The 15,293-nt window shown below is 53.0% G+C and overlaps 2 protein-coding genes across 2 annotated transcripts; both read right to left on the bottom strand.

Moving 5' to 3' along the window:
• Nucleotides 1-108: 108 nt before the first annotated feature.
• On the bottom strand, nt 109-10,481 carry ppp1r18 (protein phosphatase 1, regulatory subunit 18; the record flags this gene model as incomplete). The annotated part of the gene is made up of 7 exons (XM_079749328.1): nt 109-1,345; nt 1,863-2,078; nt 6,411-7,690; nt 8,033-8,176; nt 8,306-9,323; nt 9,441-9,584; nt 10,131-10,481. 7 exons carry the CDS (start codon nt 10,479-10,481, stop codon nt 1,274-1,276), a joined length of 3,225 nt encoding a protein of 1,074 aa, XP_079605454.1. The 3' UTR covers nt 109-1,273.
• A 1,340-nt stretch (nt 10,482-11,821) lies between these two features.
• On the bottom strand, nt 11,822-15,011 carry nrm (nurim). Its single transcript, XM_079749231.1, has 4 exons — nt 14,778-15,011; nt 14,018-14,211; nt 13,436-13,612; nt 11,822-12,626 (listed from the first exon to the last, which is right to left on the bottom strand). Exons 1-4 carry the CDS (start codon nt 14,929-14,931, stop codon nt 12,312-12,314), a joined length of 840 nt encoding a protein of 279 aa, XP_079605357.1. The 5' UTR covers nt 14,932-15,011; the 3' UTR covers nt 11,822-12,311.
• Between the last annotated feature and the right edge of the window lie 282 nt (nt 15,012-15,293).

Here is a 15,293-nt window from a genome sequence, read left to right as displayed (position 1 = left end):
TGACTCCTGCAGGCCACACACGTACGCACTGAAACCCTGTAGGCTACTGCACTTCCATGCGCTGGATGCATGCAACAATATAAGAAAACATGATTCATACTTCACCGATTGTTTTTTATACATCTTTTTTATTTCCCTCTTGAAGCCAGCTTCTCCAACCATAAAATAAAATTGAATGAAAAGCTGTAAAATCTAATAATTCACCTTTTCTTTCTCCAAAATGAAACAATAATTTACAAAAACAACAAAACACAAATCGACTCAAAGTCAGATACAATCGACAGGAGAATACAATTCTGTAGCAACTCCTTGTGTTCACACAAAAGTCCATCTTTCACACATACTTTTGTATTTTTCAGCAGGACAATAAATCAAATATACGCAAAATAAAACGTATTTACCATTTTTTAACCATGATGTTTGCTGAATGCACCAGCTAACTGAGACGGAGCCGTCGATTCACGCGATTCACTGAGAACAGTAAAGGCTTCACGAAGCCCCTTAAAGAGTGTTTTAACCACTAGGTGGCGCAATCACTCTAACAGAAAAACAAAAAGGACAAAAAGGCTTCAAACAAGAACATTTGAACATTTCTCATGGATATATCATCTGTTGGGGAACCCCTCATCAGGCACATAAAACACTTTTATGAGGCTGAGGCAATACTGAGCTGTCGTTTGAAGGTTCAGTAAATATAAATAAAATATCTACCAAATGAACATAGGCTCCTTCAGTTAAAGCTAAAGTAGGCAATTTAGGGAAACCAGGCAGAGTATTCCAGATTTTGAAAGTATCCAATCCGATTGGATTGGAAAGCCTGCAAAAGCCACAGATACTGTATTCTTTTTGTCCGATCATTTGATTGATTGATTGCTGTCGGGATGTAAAGAGAATTTCAAACAAAGCCTTAAAAAAAAAAACAGCCTACCCCAGCTTTAACAAGGGGGTTTGGAAGCCAAACGCAATAAAACACTGCTTTGCATAGACAAGTGATCCTCACCCAGTACCTAAAGCTGAGTGTCAGAATCTAAACACAACTCTCTTCATAACAATCTTTAGAACATAACAAATGTGGACACAGGATTTGATTCGTTCCTTGAACACAATGAAACTAGATTTTCTTCCATGAAACCTACTCTTCGCATTTCAACTCCACATTGACCCTCATGCAAGTACATTCCTGGTGACCCTGAACCATGACATGTTTCACATCTGTGCGTCGCATTCTATGGACCATCGGACCAATCGCAGCTCAAGAGTTCATGGTCCATTCCTACTGGGCAGAGCATGACGAAGACCTCATGATGTGGCGGGGGGCGTGTCTTCTACCCAGTGCCAGACTCATCTGGAGACAGATGAGGAGGAGGAAGAGGAGAGGAGGAAGGAGAGGAGGAGGAGGAAGGAGAGGAAAGGATGAGGGGAGGAGGAGGAAGGAGAGGAGGAGGAGGAGGAGGAAGGGGAGGAGAAGGAGGAGGGAGAGAAGCAGGTGTTGAGTGTCTTGTATTTCACTCTTCCATGTCAGTCATCACATGTCGCACCAAGTGTTTTCTATCCTAATCACATGTCACTCATCACATGTCACTCATCACATGTCACTCATCCCATGTCACTCATCAAATATCACATCTCACATGTCACTCATCACATGCCACTCTTCACATGTCACTCATCACTCTCACATGTCACTCATCACATGTCACTCATCACTCTCACATGTCACTCATCACATGTCACTCATCACATGTCACATGTCACTCATCACATGCCGGTCATCACTCATCACATGTCACTCATCACATGTCACTCATCACATGTCACTCATCACATGTCACCCGGCTAAGAAGCGAGTGTCACTGACCCACTTTCAGAACCCGGGTCGCCCTTGTCTCAGGACCCCTCAGGCCTCCCTCCTCCTCCTCCTCCTCCTCCTCCTCCTCGTACCAGCCCCCCTCCTCCTTCTCCGGGGGGATGAGGTCATCGGGGTCGGGGGGTTGGAGGTGGGCGGCGGCCATCATGGCGGACTCTGAGGGGTACTCACACACCTGCTCCAGCTGGGCCTCGGAGAAACACACCTTCACCTGCAGGGAGGAGGGAGGAGAGGGGGGGGAGAGGGGGGGGGGAGAGAGGGGGGGGGGAGAGGGAGGAGAGGGAGGAGAGGAGGAGAGGGGGGAGAGGGAGGAGAGGAGGAAAGAGAGGAGAGGGGGGAGAGGGAGGAAAGAGAGGAGAGGGGGGAGAGGGGGAGGGGGGGAAGGGGAGGGGGGAGAGGGGGAAGGAGAGGGAGGGGGAGGGGGGAGAGGAGAGGGAGGGGGGAGAGGGGAGAGGAGAGGGAGGGGGGAGAGGGGGAAAGGAGAGGGGAGGAGGGGGAGGAGAGGGGGGAGAGGAGGAAGGGGAGGATAGGGGGGAGGGGGAGAGAGGAGAAGGGAGGGAGGAGTAGAAGAGGAGGGGAGAGAGAAGGGGAACCCAAAAAAAAGCTGATGCATTAATTATGAAACTGCAAGTATAACCTTAGAGCATATGTTCCTCTAGGAACACAAAAAGACTACTAGGAAACATCCCATAATATGCTCTGCACACTTCATTCGGTTCAGAACCTTTCTGCAGAGATTTAAGGTGTTCTGCTGTGATCTCGTACACCCTACCAGTAGCTGGGAGTGTCACCGGTATTTAGCAACTGCTAGTTGAACACCCTAACCACTGACTAGACGCCCTCACCCACATCTCCTTATGGACCAATCAGCTCACAGCTCTAGACGCTTAACAGGAAGTAGCAGATCAGGGCGTCTGTCTTCTTGAGAGCCGTGTGTGTGTGTGTGTGTGTGTGTGTGTGTGTGTGTGTGTGTGTGTGTGTGTGTGTGTGTGTGTGTGTGTGTGTGTGTGTGTGTGTGTGCGTGTGGGTGGGTGGGGCATGAACTGAATTTACACTGTACTTCATGAACCATACTATAGGGGTTACAGGAGTAGAACACACTGAACCTAGTAGCAAACACACGCTTAGAGGCTGGGATTAAATGGATGTTAAATTGTACAGACACTCAGACACACACACACACACACACACACACACACACACACACACACACACACACTCGTGAGACTCTCACTTCAAATACATGCACACACACACACATACACTCAACCCTGGTCTTAAGGAAGGCTGATAGTTGGAGTAATCCTGATTAACCTGATCTCATAGCGGGCGAGAGATAGAGAGAGAGAGAGAGAGAGAGAGAGAGAGAGAGAGAGAGAGAGAGAGAGAGAGAGAGAGAGAGAGAGAGAGAGTTCAGACAGACTCTACACAGCCTCCCCCCTTCCTTGTATGTTGTACGTCCTGGCACTTAAAAGCAGTACTTAGCATTGTGCAGCATCTTATCCTAGCTCTCTTTGTGGTGCACAGGGAATGGGTTAACCTAGCGATTGTTAGTGCTCACAGCTATAAAGTAGAGCAGCATAACCTCACTGAACGTCATGGAAAGGCCTCATGGGAGGGCAACAGGTGGTCAGAGAGGCAGAAAAATACAATTGCAGCAGACAGACATTCAGACAGACAGACAGACAGACACAACCCGGCCCGGGCCAATTAAGTAGATGCAGAGCACCTGAGGAACAGGTGGAGAAGCAGGGCTTAAATAGCCTGCTTCTCCACTCATTCAGGGCTCTCCCAGCCCTGGTACTCCTGTACGGAGAGACCGGTCCTCGTGGGTGACCGGGATTCCACCCACGGGGGGGATAGGGCCGTCGATTCCTCCCAGGTTTTTTTCGTTATTGTATTATTTTCAGTATGAGACTTTGTTTGACTTTAGATTAAACATGCCTTTTTGGCTTTTGCCCAGCAAAGTTGTGTCCTGTTTGGGGAGGAGGTTGTTCGCTCACCGTGCCGGGTTATCACAAGCCAGGCAGGCAGACAGACAGACAGACAGACAGAGAGACAAGCAGGCAGACAGACAGAAACAGAGAGATAGGCTGACAGATAGGTCAGTCAAACAGACCCACAGAGTATTATGCATCTCTGGAAGCAAAAGCAAGGGATTATCTAATGATTTTGAATCTCGATACGATATTGAGCATTCCAAACTCCGCGAGCACACAAGTGAGGTTCTGCTGCTCTGTGGTGGATTCTCTGTCCAGCGGCCGAGGTCGGAGAACAACGAGACTTCCTCCTAATGGTGCTTCAGCCTCAAGTGTTCATTCTGTCCGCTGTTTACGGAAGTTGGGGCACCAGCAGGAGGAAGTGAAGGGAAACTAGAACGCTGTTACCCTCGTTCAGACACTACTGTTAATGGTGTTTTTTTCCTAGTTCATACAGTCTATTGGTAGTGATGGTTTAACTGGCTGAGTCCCAGTTCATTCAGTATTCTGGTAGTGGTGGTCAGTTCAAATCTTCCTCATAACTCTTACTTCTCTGTCTTCCTGTTAATGAGAGTATAATCAGCATGATTAATTAGTATGATGTCGTTTATTGTTCTATTTATTCTGAGCGCCTACAGAGGGCCGTTGGTCTCCAGTGAGAACCGGTTCAGAACCAACGGGTCAGACCAGAGGGTCCGACCACGCTGCCAGGAATCCAGTCCCACGGACCAGAGGGGGGTGGGGGGGGAGAGAGAGAGAGAGAGAGAGAGAGAAAAAAAAGAAAGAATGAAAGACAGAGAGAGAGAGAGAAAGAGAGGGGGGAGGGAGAGAGTGAGCGAGAGGGGGGAGCGAGAGAGGGGGGGGGAGAGAGAGAGGGAGAGGGAGAGAGAAAGAGAAACAGAGAGAGAGCCAGAGAGGCCAGGAGGACACAGAGAAGGCTTGTCTGCAGGCAGAAAGAAGAGCTGACTGAGCTGAAAAATTCAGACAGAACTCGTTAAGGAGAACCAGATGAACGGATAGAGAGACACAGAGAGATAGATATAGAGATAGAAAAATAGAGCTGGATATAGGGATACAGAGATCGATACATACTGTATATGAGCTAGATATAGAGATATAAATATAGGTATAAATATAAATAGAGATAGCTATATATATACAGATTGATATATCCCTATATCTATCTATATCTATCTATAGATATAGAGACATAGATATGAATAGAGATAGAGATTGCTATAGAGATAGCTCGGTTGCTATGATATAATGCAATATTAGAAAGCCCTGCATAGGATATGTATATCTTTCGGGCCAGGACTTGTTTAAACCACTATTGTCACCTTTCCAAACCTGTGGGAATCGAACCCCTAACCCTGGCCGCGTTAGTACCAAGCTCTACCAGGTGAGCTAAAAGAGGCCGTCACTCAAACCACCAACTACTCCAGTCGCGATCGTTAAACTTTCCCTGAAGAGGGGGACAGAAGCAGGCGTTCAGCGTGCTCCTAGCTGACAGCGCGGCTGTCTCCTGATAGGTCAGTGTCGCGGCCTTCACGTGTGAAGGAATCAACTTGTCGTGCTCACTAAGGCGCTAACAAGCTTAGCCTGAGGCCGTGTGCGGAGCCGCCACCTCCCCATCAACAAGGATGTTCTCCGGATTGGAGGGGTTTCGGCCTGCAGGGGTACGCGCTGGGAGAGACCAGCCTGAATAGACCAGCCTGTATAGTGGCCTGCTGGTCTCTCCACACACTGTGGGATCATAGTGGCCTGCTGGTCTCTCCACACACTGTGCGGTCATAGTGGCCTGCTGGTCTCTCCACACACTGTGCAGTCATAGCGGCCTGCTGGTCTCTCCACACACTGTGCAGTCATAGCGGCCTGCTGGTCTCTCCACACACTGAGGGATCATAGCGGCCTGCTGGTCTCTCCACACACTGTGCGGTCATAGCGGCCTGCTGGTCTCCCCACACACTGAGGGATCATAGCGGCCTGCTGGTCTCTCCACACACTGTGCGGTCATAGCGGCCTGCTGGTCTCTCCACTAACTGTGGGATCATAGTGGCCTGCTGGTCTCTCCACACACTGTGCGGTCATAGTGGCCTGCTGGTCTCTCCACACAGAGAGACAGCGTGGAGGAGGCGTTGTTCTGCTTGTACTCATTGATCTTCTTCTTTTAATATCATTCTATAAAGCTATGAACATAAATTCAACCATATCTTCAGCTGGTTCTCAACTACCCACACTGCCCTCAGGGATCAATACATTTTGAATATCTTACAGATCTCTTATTTTATACCTCGTTTGGGCCTCCAAATCTCAGCCTTGAAACACAAATCCACCACACAACTGATTTGCGTTGCTATCTCATTTTCTTCAGGGTCAAAGGTTGAACAGTTGTATTCATCTCAGTGTAGTGCTTCCCCAGACCCCAGCGACCACACATCCAACACTGAACACATCAAACCAACGGTGGCTGCTGCCTATAACCTGGCGCGGAGGTACAAACCAACCCGGCTGCTGCAGCACATCAAACACTCAAGAGACATGAAACAAGAAGGCCTACTCACTCTTTTGGCGGTGTCTCTGTTCTTAGAGAGACAAGACCTCTCCAGGTTCTGGTATCCACCGATCACCTCGATCTCCTCCACCCTGGGGAACCTCTTCTTCTTCGGTTCCACCTTGGGGGGCGCCAGGTCGTTAGACGTTTGAGTCTGGACCGGGGTGGTCGCTGTGGTCGTCACCTCGGCTCCTCCGCCTCCTCCTCCTCCTCCTCCTCCTCCTCCTCCGTCTGCAGTGGGCCTCCTGGGGCAGATGGTGATGGTGGTGGCGCCCCGGTTCCCCTGGCCTCTGGATGCGCTCCTGACGGAGAACAGGGTGGTCGAGGAGGAGGTGGTGGTGGAGGAGGAGGTGGAGGAGCAGGGCGGGCAGGGGGAGGTGCTGGGGGACTGGGCCGGCGAGCAAAGAACCGGGGAGGAGAACGGGGTGGGGCCGGACTCGGACGGCCTCGCAGCACCCTCGGGCGATGGGCTCCTGAGGAGGGCGTCCGGGGTCGTGGTGGTGGGGGTCCCGTGCTTGGTGGAGGGGCTGGACTGGGCCGGCCCCTGATGGTTGGAGGGGGAGCCCGCTCGTTGGGACCAGGCGGGCAGTCGGGGCGTGGGGGACGAGGTGCCCTGGTCCCTCCGACACGCCGTCCAGTCCCTGGGTTCATGGACTCTCCGCGGGCCCTCCACCTCCTCCGGCTCCTTCAGCTGAAACTTCTCCAGGCGCCGCTGCAGCGACGGCGCCCCAGGCACCGCGTCCCCGGGCCGGCGGGGCTTGAGGTTCCCCTGGGACACCCCACCACCACCGCCCTGGAGCTGTGTGAGCAGCGCCTGAGGCAGGTGAGGGGTCACCTTGAGCAGCTGCACCGACGACGCCCCCGGCTCCTGGGAGCACCCGCCGGTCCGGGTGGCGCTCACCGCCTTCACATTGTAGATCCGGCTCATCTCGCCCGGGGGGTCGAGGCACGACGGCGGGGAGGGGCTGAGACCCTCGGAGGAGTAGTCCGGCGAGGCGGAGCCGGCTTCCTGTCTCTGCACCTCCTCCTCTTGTACCTCCTTCTCCTCTTCTTCTTCTTCTTCTTGTTGTTGTTCCTCGCCGCCGCCCTCGCGTGCTCTGTGCCAGCCGACGTGCCTTCTCAGCTCCTCCTCAACATGCTGCAGCGGGTCCACCTCGTCTCCGTCGTCGTAGTAACCGCCTCCGTCGTGGTCGGACGAGGACTGCAGGGCCTCGGGGCGAGGCTCAGAGGGAGGCTCCGCTGCTGCAACGACCGGGACTTCCTCGTCTGCGATGGCTGCACGGAATGGACCTGAAACAGGAAGCTGAGGGCTGTTTTTAAACGCGCACACTTCCTGCGTGACGTCAGCGGACGCCTGCGTTCCGAGGGCTTCCTGCTTGTCGGAGCGGTCCTCTGTCTGAGCTGTGCGTGCTGCTGGTTCCTCGTCTCGTTCGGCTCCCCCGACCTCAAAGCGGACACCGCTGGGCACCTGGCCGCTACCGGTGGTCTCTGCTCCGTCCTCGGACCTTGCATCCTGCAGGGTCTCGCTCCCCGTTATTCCTGGTCTCTCTCTCTCCATCTCCCCTTCTCCTTCCAGATCCAGATCCAGATCAATCACTCCCTCCCTCTCCCTCTCGATCCGTTTCTCCCTCTCTCTCTGTCGGATCTTCTCTCGCAGGGATTCCACGCGACTCAAGGGCTTCCCGACCCGCCAGCTGTCCCTCCTCTCCACCTCCACGCCCCTATCGTCACGACCACCGGTGCCCCCAACCATGCCTCCACCAACACTACCCCGATCTGCACCCCAACTTCCACCGCCACCGCCAACGCTACCGACACTACCACAACAATCCCGACAACCACCCCCAACCCCATCCATGCCTCCACCAACGCCGACACCACCAACACTGCCACCGCCGATGTTACCACCAACACCGCCCCCCCGGGCCCCATCCTGGCCCTCGTCCCCGGGGAAGCTCCTCCTCCTCCTCTCCACGGGGTCCTCCGCCACGTAGAAGACAGTGCGTGGGATCTGGATCTCCAGGAGCCCGCGGGGGGTCCCCACCGCCGCCACCACCGGCAGGGCGGGCACCCGACACCCCTCTCCGTGGCCGTCGCGGTAGAGGTGGGCGTTGGTCCCTTGCTCGTTCACCTCCGGCGCACCCCTGCCGCCGGCGGGGCCGGAGGCGTCGGACGCCCTCGACGCCCGCTGGGTTCCCCCGAACGGGTCGCCGGAGTGTCGGGGCGCTGCTCCGGCGCCAGCGGGCTCCGCTCTCCCGTTTCCGGCGCTGGCGTCTTCCCTCGGAGGCTTCCCGGCTCCCTGGACGGCCCGGGCCCCCGCTGCCCTCCCCTCCAGCCTGAGTGGGACCCTCCGGGCGAAGGCGATGCCCTCCGTGTTCCTGACCGGGACCACCGTGAATCCCTTGTCTCCTTCCGCGTCGTCTGCCAACTCCAGGCTCCTCCGGTCCGCCGGGGTCGTCGTCGTGTCGTTGGTCCTGCGTGCAGCAGATCGGACCACCTCCGCCGCCGTCTTTCCACCCCTGCCGGCGTCCGGAACGCCGCGCACCTCGGGTTGATCTCCGCGGTTCCCCTGCGGTTCCTTGATCCGTTGAGACCCCTCGACCCCTTTCTTACCGTCGCCGCGGCGCCCGTCTCCGTTGACGCCGTTGTTCTTGGCAATCGCGGCTCGGTCGGAGAAGCTGAAGGAGCGTTTCGGAACGCCGCGGGGGGCCGGGTTCTTCCCGTTCACCTCCCACGTCCTGTTCTCCTCCTCGTCCTCGCTGTTGCCGTCGGACGCCTCCTTGTTCTGGAGGATCCTCACGAAGCTCTCGGAGCTCTTGGAGCGGCTGGGGAGGTGGTGGTGCTGGCCGAAGCGGCTCAGCAGCTGGCTGACCCGGAGCCCGCGCTCCCCCGACGCGTCCAGACGCAGCGGCGCTCCCTTCCCCTGCCCGGCCTCTCGGTTTTGGTCCCTCCTGTGATCTCTTCCTCCTCGTCCGCCGCCGCCCCGTCTCACCTCCCTCCCGTCCTTCCTCTTCCTCTCCCCATCCTCCCCCCCCTTCACTCCTAGGGTGGAGGCGAGGTGGAGGCTCCGCTCCGGGCTGGACGAGGGTTTGATGATCAGGACCTCGGAGGCTCGGATCTCCGTCACGCTCCCGCCTCCGGCCAGGAGCTCCCTGAGGTCCATCCTCACTCCTCCTCCTCCTCCTCCTCCTCCTCCTCGTCTCTCCTGCTCCTCCTGCCCCTCCCCCTCCCACTCCCTCCACCTGGCTCGGCTCTGGAAGGCGTTCTGGTTCTCCTGCTCGATGATGATGATGTTCTCCGCCCGGAAGGTCCGGAGGCTCGGCACCCAGGGGGCCGCCTCCTGCTCTCTCCTCTCCCTCTCCTCCTCTCTCCTCCCTCTCGTCTGCTCCTTCTCCTCCCTCCCCGTCCTGCACCTCTCCACCTGTCTCTCCCTCTCCTTGACCTGGCCTCCTCCATCCCCCCTGCTCCTCTCTCTTCCTCCTCCTCCTCCTTCCTCGTTCGTCTCCTCCCTCTCTCGCTCCTTTCCTCCCCTTCCTTCATGCCTCTCAGAGTTGCGTTCCTTTTCCCCTCCTCCTCCTCCTCCTCCTCCTCCCCCTCCCCCTCCTCCTCCTCCTCCTCTCCCTGCCGGCCCTTCCTGACCTCTGACCCCCAGCTTCTCCCTCTCCCCCTCCCCCCCCGCTGCCGCCTCCCCCTCCCTCCCCCCCCGCCACCCCCCGCTCTGCGTGCGGACAAACGGGTTCTCGTGCACCGGGACGATGGTCTCCATGGAGACGCGGTCGTGGAGGAGCTTGTCGGCCCGCTGGGGGGCGGGGTCTGGCCGCTGGGGGGCGGGGTCAGGGCTGAGCGAGCGCTCACTCGCCGGCGGGACCCCCGCGGAGCTCTCGCTGTCACTCAGCACCTCCCCGTCGCCGCCCTTCTCCTCCTGCTTGGCCCGCCTCCTCTGGAGGATGCTCCTCTTCCAGGCCGGCATGCTGGCCAGCTTCTCCTCCTCCTCCTTCTCCCGGCGCTCCCTCTCCTCCTCCTCCCTCCTCTTCCTCTCCAGCAGCAGCTGCTTCCACTCGGGCAGCGAGGAAACGGACATGATGAAGACGCTGCCTCCTCCTCCTCCTCCTCCTCCTCCTCCTCCTCCTCCACGGAGCTGAAAGAAACCCCCTCAGTTATAATCCAAAATAAGTATCTGCTACTTTTAAAGACAACATGCTCTCACCCACATTAATAAAGTAAGACTCATGCGCTAATCACCTGGAGCCACGCTGGGGAAGGATTATCATGTTTTTATAATCATGTACTAGCAACAACACATCATCAGCCGGGTGAAACTAACCTGTCTGACGGCTCTCCCAGCGCAGCTCCTAACGGTAACAGTCCAGGACTGTTACCAAGTTTACAGACCTGTTGTTGCTCAGTGCTCAGACTCAAGCCCTGGCCTGTCTAACGCAATATGTTCAGTGCTTTACTCAACTAATTAAGAAGAAAACATTGAATCGCTCAACGTCAGAGCAGGGCTGAATTACAATCACTGCACCACCATATGAAGGCATAAAGAGTCATGGGTATAGGTGGTTATTTTGTTTGGATACAAATCAAAACTCCGTGGCCTTTGCTATTTGGAACAATGGAAGCGAACGAATCCGTTATAACTATTGAAGCATTGATGCGTTCGTTTCACAATAAAATGGATTTGTGTCCATGGGTGAACTAATGAACTGAACTCACCGCGGTTCTTTAGTGGTCGGGATTTTTCTGAACCGGCGTGGACATCAAAACCAGCATCGCACCTTCAACAAGAAGCAGATCCGCTCCTCCGTTCCTCTGTGCGTGATGCTCCGAAACACTCCAATTGAACAGAAAATCGTATTAAAAAATGACAACATAAAAATTGACGACCTCCAGGGACTGTTCAAAAGCTTTTATTTTACAACCTAAATAAAATCCACCGCACATGAGTCGAAAGACGGTTCTCTGCGGTCGTGGCTGTTGGATGGTAATCCGATAATGCCATTAAAGCGCCGTTGGAGGAGTTTAGTGGCACACGCCAGATTGTGGGACCACAGCAGAGACGCTTAAAGCCCGCAGGACTGCCCGTCTGAAACCGCCCCTCCTACTCCTCCTCCAGGGGGAACCAATTAGTGTGGGGTGGGGAGGAGGTGGAGGGTTGGAGAGGGGGACTGGGGGAAGCGCAGGTAGAAGGGGGAGGTCTGCGTCCGAGGCTTACCCCAGTCAGCCTGTAGAGGGGTAGCTGTCTTTCACTGGGGATTTATAGTTCAGGATGCATGCCAAGCGGCTTAAACACTCACGGAGCTGACGCTTAACCGTGTTGTCACTGGTGAGCGCTTTTGAGTTCACTAGTATGAGTTTAGACTGACAGTGTCATGGAGTTAGCTCAGGATGATTTAATGGGATTACGACAAGACATCAATGGACTTTAAAAAAGCAAAGAAACAACTTTTTATTAATCGATTAAAGCAGAAGATAGGCCTAGTACATCTGCATATTCATTCAGTGGTAACGAGTTGAACAAGTGTTTACAAAATACAGTGTAAATACAAAATATATAGATGTGAGTGATCCATTATTGGCCTATAAAAAATACTTTTTCGTAAAAATATAAGATCTAGTAACATCGACGTGGACATTTAGCTCGAAGAGTATTTGCATTTCATATGGCAACTTCCAAATTGGCTATTGTCAGATCTATAGCCTATTAACACACCTGCTCATAAATTATGGCTTCTTCCTTTAGAGAAATGTTGGCTCCTTGACCATAGCCGTCATCCTATAATTTTAACAGCATCTGAGAGGATCAGTGGTATAACAGTTCGTCCTTGATTTACGATACAAATAAAACATTTACGTTTTTTTGTGGAAATCACCTCGACCCTCAACTGCCCAAAACCTTTTATTCATCCATTCATTCGGCCTTGCGGTCGCCCCCGTCCTCAGTGTCGCCGTTGCCGCCACCTGGTGGCGAGGCGAAGATTTGCAGCTTCTTGTTGAATTGCCTGGCGAGGTAGGCCAGGTCCTGCTTGTCGAGGGAGTGTGCCAGGGCGAGGTAGGCCGTAAGACTCCCTGCCAGGAGGAGGCGGTCGAGGGGGAGAGCCGGGAGGAGCCACAGCACCACCCCCAGCTCCAGACACACGGGGTGACGGAGGTGGGAGAAGAGCCTCTGGGAACGGGGCGACTTGTGGGACATGGGGTCCCCGAGACCGAGCAGGTCATAGTACACCTGGAGAGGGAGAGGGAGGAAGAGACAGAGAGACAAAGACAGACAGACAGACACACAGACAGACCGACAGACAGGCAGACCCCCATTCACCCCCAGTGAATTAGTGGAGAGACAGACACAGACAGACAGACAGACAGACAGACATTGTGCTAGATTAATGTAAGGTTACTCTATTAGCCAATATAAGAGTTGAGATCTAAATCGAAGCAGGTCTACGATACAAACAATGGCTTGAACCTTTATCTTATTGTATCCAACTGTTTTCTTAACCTCTGCGATTCCCTCCAGTGTAAACATTGACTCTTTTACAACAGTACTTCTGGATGGACTCCAGGTGAGCTGATGTTTACTTTAGAAGGGTGTCAGTTGAGAGTCAAAGTCCTATAAATAGCTCATGATCTCCGACTGTTGCTATACAATTGGCTTATATCAGTTCACTTAAAAAGCAAATAAACAACTGTTTAATTGATAGCCAACACTAGAAAATAATGTATCAGTTAACCTTAAAATTGTATTTAAATTAAAAAAAAAATAGTACTTAGCATTGTGTTGCATCTTATCCTAGCTATCTTTCTTGTATACGGGGAATGGGTTAACCTAGCGATTATTAGTGCTTGGCACTTGGTTCTATGAACATCCGTACTGTACCGACTGTGATACATTGTTGTTTCTCTTCTTCTGACAAATCTACTTATTGTAAGTCACTTTGGAAAAAAGCGTCTGCTAAATGCCCTAAATGTAAATAAGAATATAGCTGTGTTTACATGTATGAGTTGTGTAGTTTGGTGTGGTTCTGAGCGTCAGGCTACCTGCTTGAGGCCCAGCAGCTCTGGGTAGTCGAAGATCAGCAGGATGCTACACATGATAGCCCAACAGAGGAAGTGAAGCGCAAAGCAGAGCACAGGAAACCACACATTCCAGGGTGCGTGGCGCACAGACCACAGGCAGGGGGCGCTGTGCACCGGCTGCCAGAACTTCATCAGGATCTGACCGTTAAGAGGGCGGGGATGAAAAGGGGCTTGATTAGTTTGGGTTTACAAGTAAAAACACAAATTATTCATACTATTATTCATTTATACACATATTATAAACAAATATGTGTTTTAAAATATTACTTCATTTAAAATACATCAAAATATCTCTAGAAGTGAAGAGAAAATGATAACATTGGAAATAATAGCAAACAAGCTAATTCGTTCATCGGCACAAATCCAGTCTGTCCGTATATCCGAACCTTTAAGAGACCTGCCAAAATACAGATATTTTCTTCGACAAGAAAAGCACCATTAAGGCCTTAAGCACATCTATCTCATAAATCAGCAATATCCGCTGAGACCAACAGGCGGCCCAAACCGGGCTCTCGAGCCGCAGGTTGGGAAACATCACGTTACCTGCAGCGCGACAGCGGTGGAGCAGCAGTAGGCAGCCCGACTCAGCACCCCCAGGCCGGCCTGGTAGACCTGTTTCACCGGGGCCCAAGCCAGCAGGCTGTGCTGGGCGACGAAGAGTGCCACTAGCCCCGCGTCAAGCGCCAGTGCCCCGAGCACCGCTCCGTCGCTCAGAGCCTCCGTCCAGCCTACCTTGTCTCCAGAGACGACGGACAACGAACATAATGATTATTATGTTAGTACGTTAACTGGCTGTGTACCTAATCCTGACGAAATAGCGAAGCATCCGTATACAGTGCACATACATTTCCCAGCAACTCCTCCCCCTCCCTCTTGCTAATAAAATACATTGCGCCCAACGTGGGGCTCGAACCCACGACCCTGAGATTAAGAGTCTCATGCTCTACCGACTGAGCTAGCCGGGCCACTGGGAATTGACTGATGCTATTCGGTTTAACAAATTGCCCTACAAGCCGTTTTGTATTAATTAGCTAATGCTTATGATTAACTTTCATTCTATTTTCATTCATTCCAAAGCGCCAAAGCATCGCATCAACCAACCAACCCCGGTTAATCAACGCATGTATTATGCACCCTCCTGGTTCCACATGTGCATTGAGCACTGTAAATTAACTCAGTAAAGTTAACATCCCCTAACATGACTCCTAACATCCATCTCTAATCTAAACGACCACTTGTCGACTGCTCTGTATCTCTGTATCAGAGACGCGGAAGATGAGCCACCGGGAGGGTGTCGGGTTACCTTGGCAGAAGGGGCTATCTCCAGTGATGTTCAAGTAAATCGCCCGAAATGAGATAAAACGCACGAAGTCCGCTCCCGTGATGAAGACGAAGGCGAAGTTGAGGAGCGTGAGGACGCACAGGGCCGAGCCACGCGCGGTCACGGACGGAGACATATTACAACCCTTTAAGGTTAAACCATAAAGTTCACTTTGGCAGCCCTGCCAGACCGTCCAAAAAAGTTTCTTCCGGGAGATGTTTGCGGTGCGGGACTCAAATTAAACACTTGGTGTCGCTGCCAAAGTTTCCCCCAGTTCGGTTTCTCAGGACACGTGTGCGTGTGTGCGTGTGCGTGTGTGTATTTATATAATGTATCTCTATCTCTAAAGATAGGGAAATTATCAGAGAGAGAGAGAGAGAGAGAGAGAGAGAGAGAGAGAGAGAGAGAGAGAGAGAGAGAGAGAGAGAGAGCGAGAGAGAGAGAGAGAGAGAGAGAGAGAGAGAGAGAGAGAGAGAGAGAGAATCAATCCCAGACAAG

The sequence above is a fragment of the Pollachius pollachius genome (assembly GCF_949987615.1).
Source record: "Pollachius pollachius genome assembly, chromosome: 13".
Lineage (NCBI taxonomy): Eukaryota > Metazoa > Chordata > Actinopteri > Gadiformes > Gadidae > Pollachius > Pollachius pollachius.
Note: the sequence above shows the minus strand (reverse complement) of the source record. Positions and strands in the feature narration are given on the sequence as shown.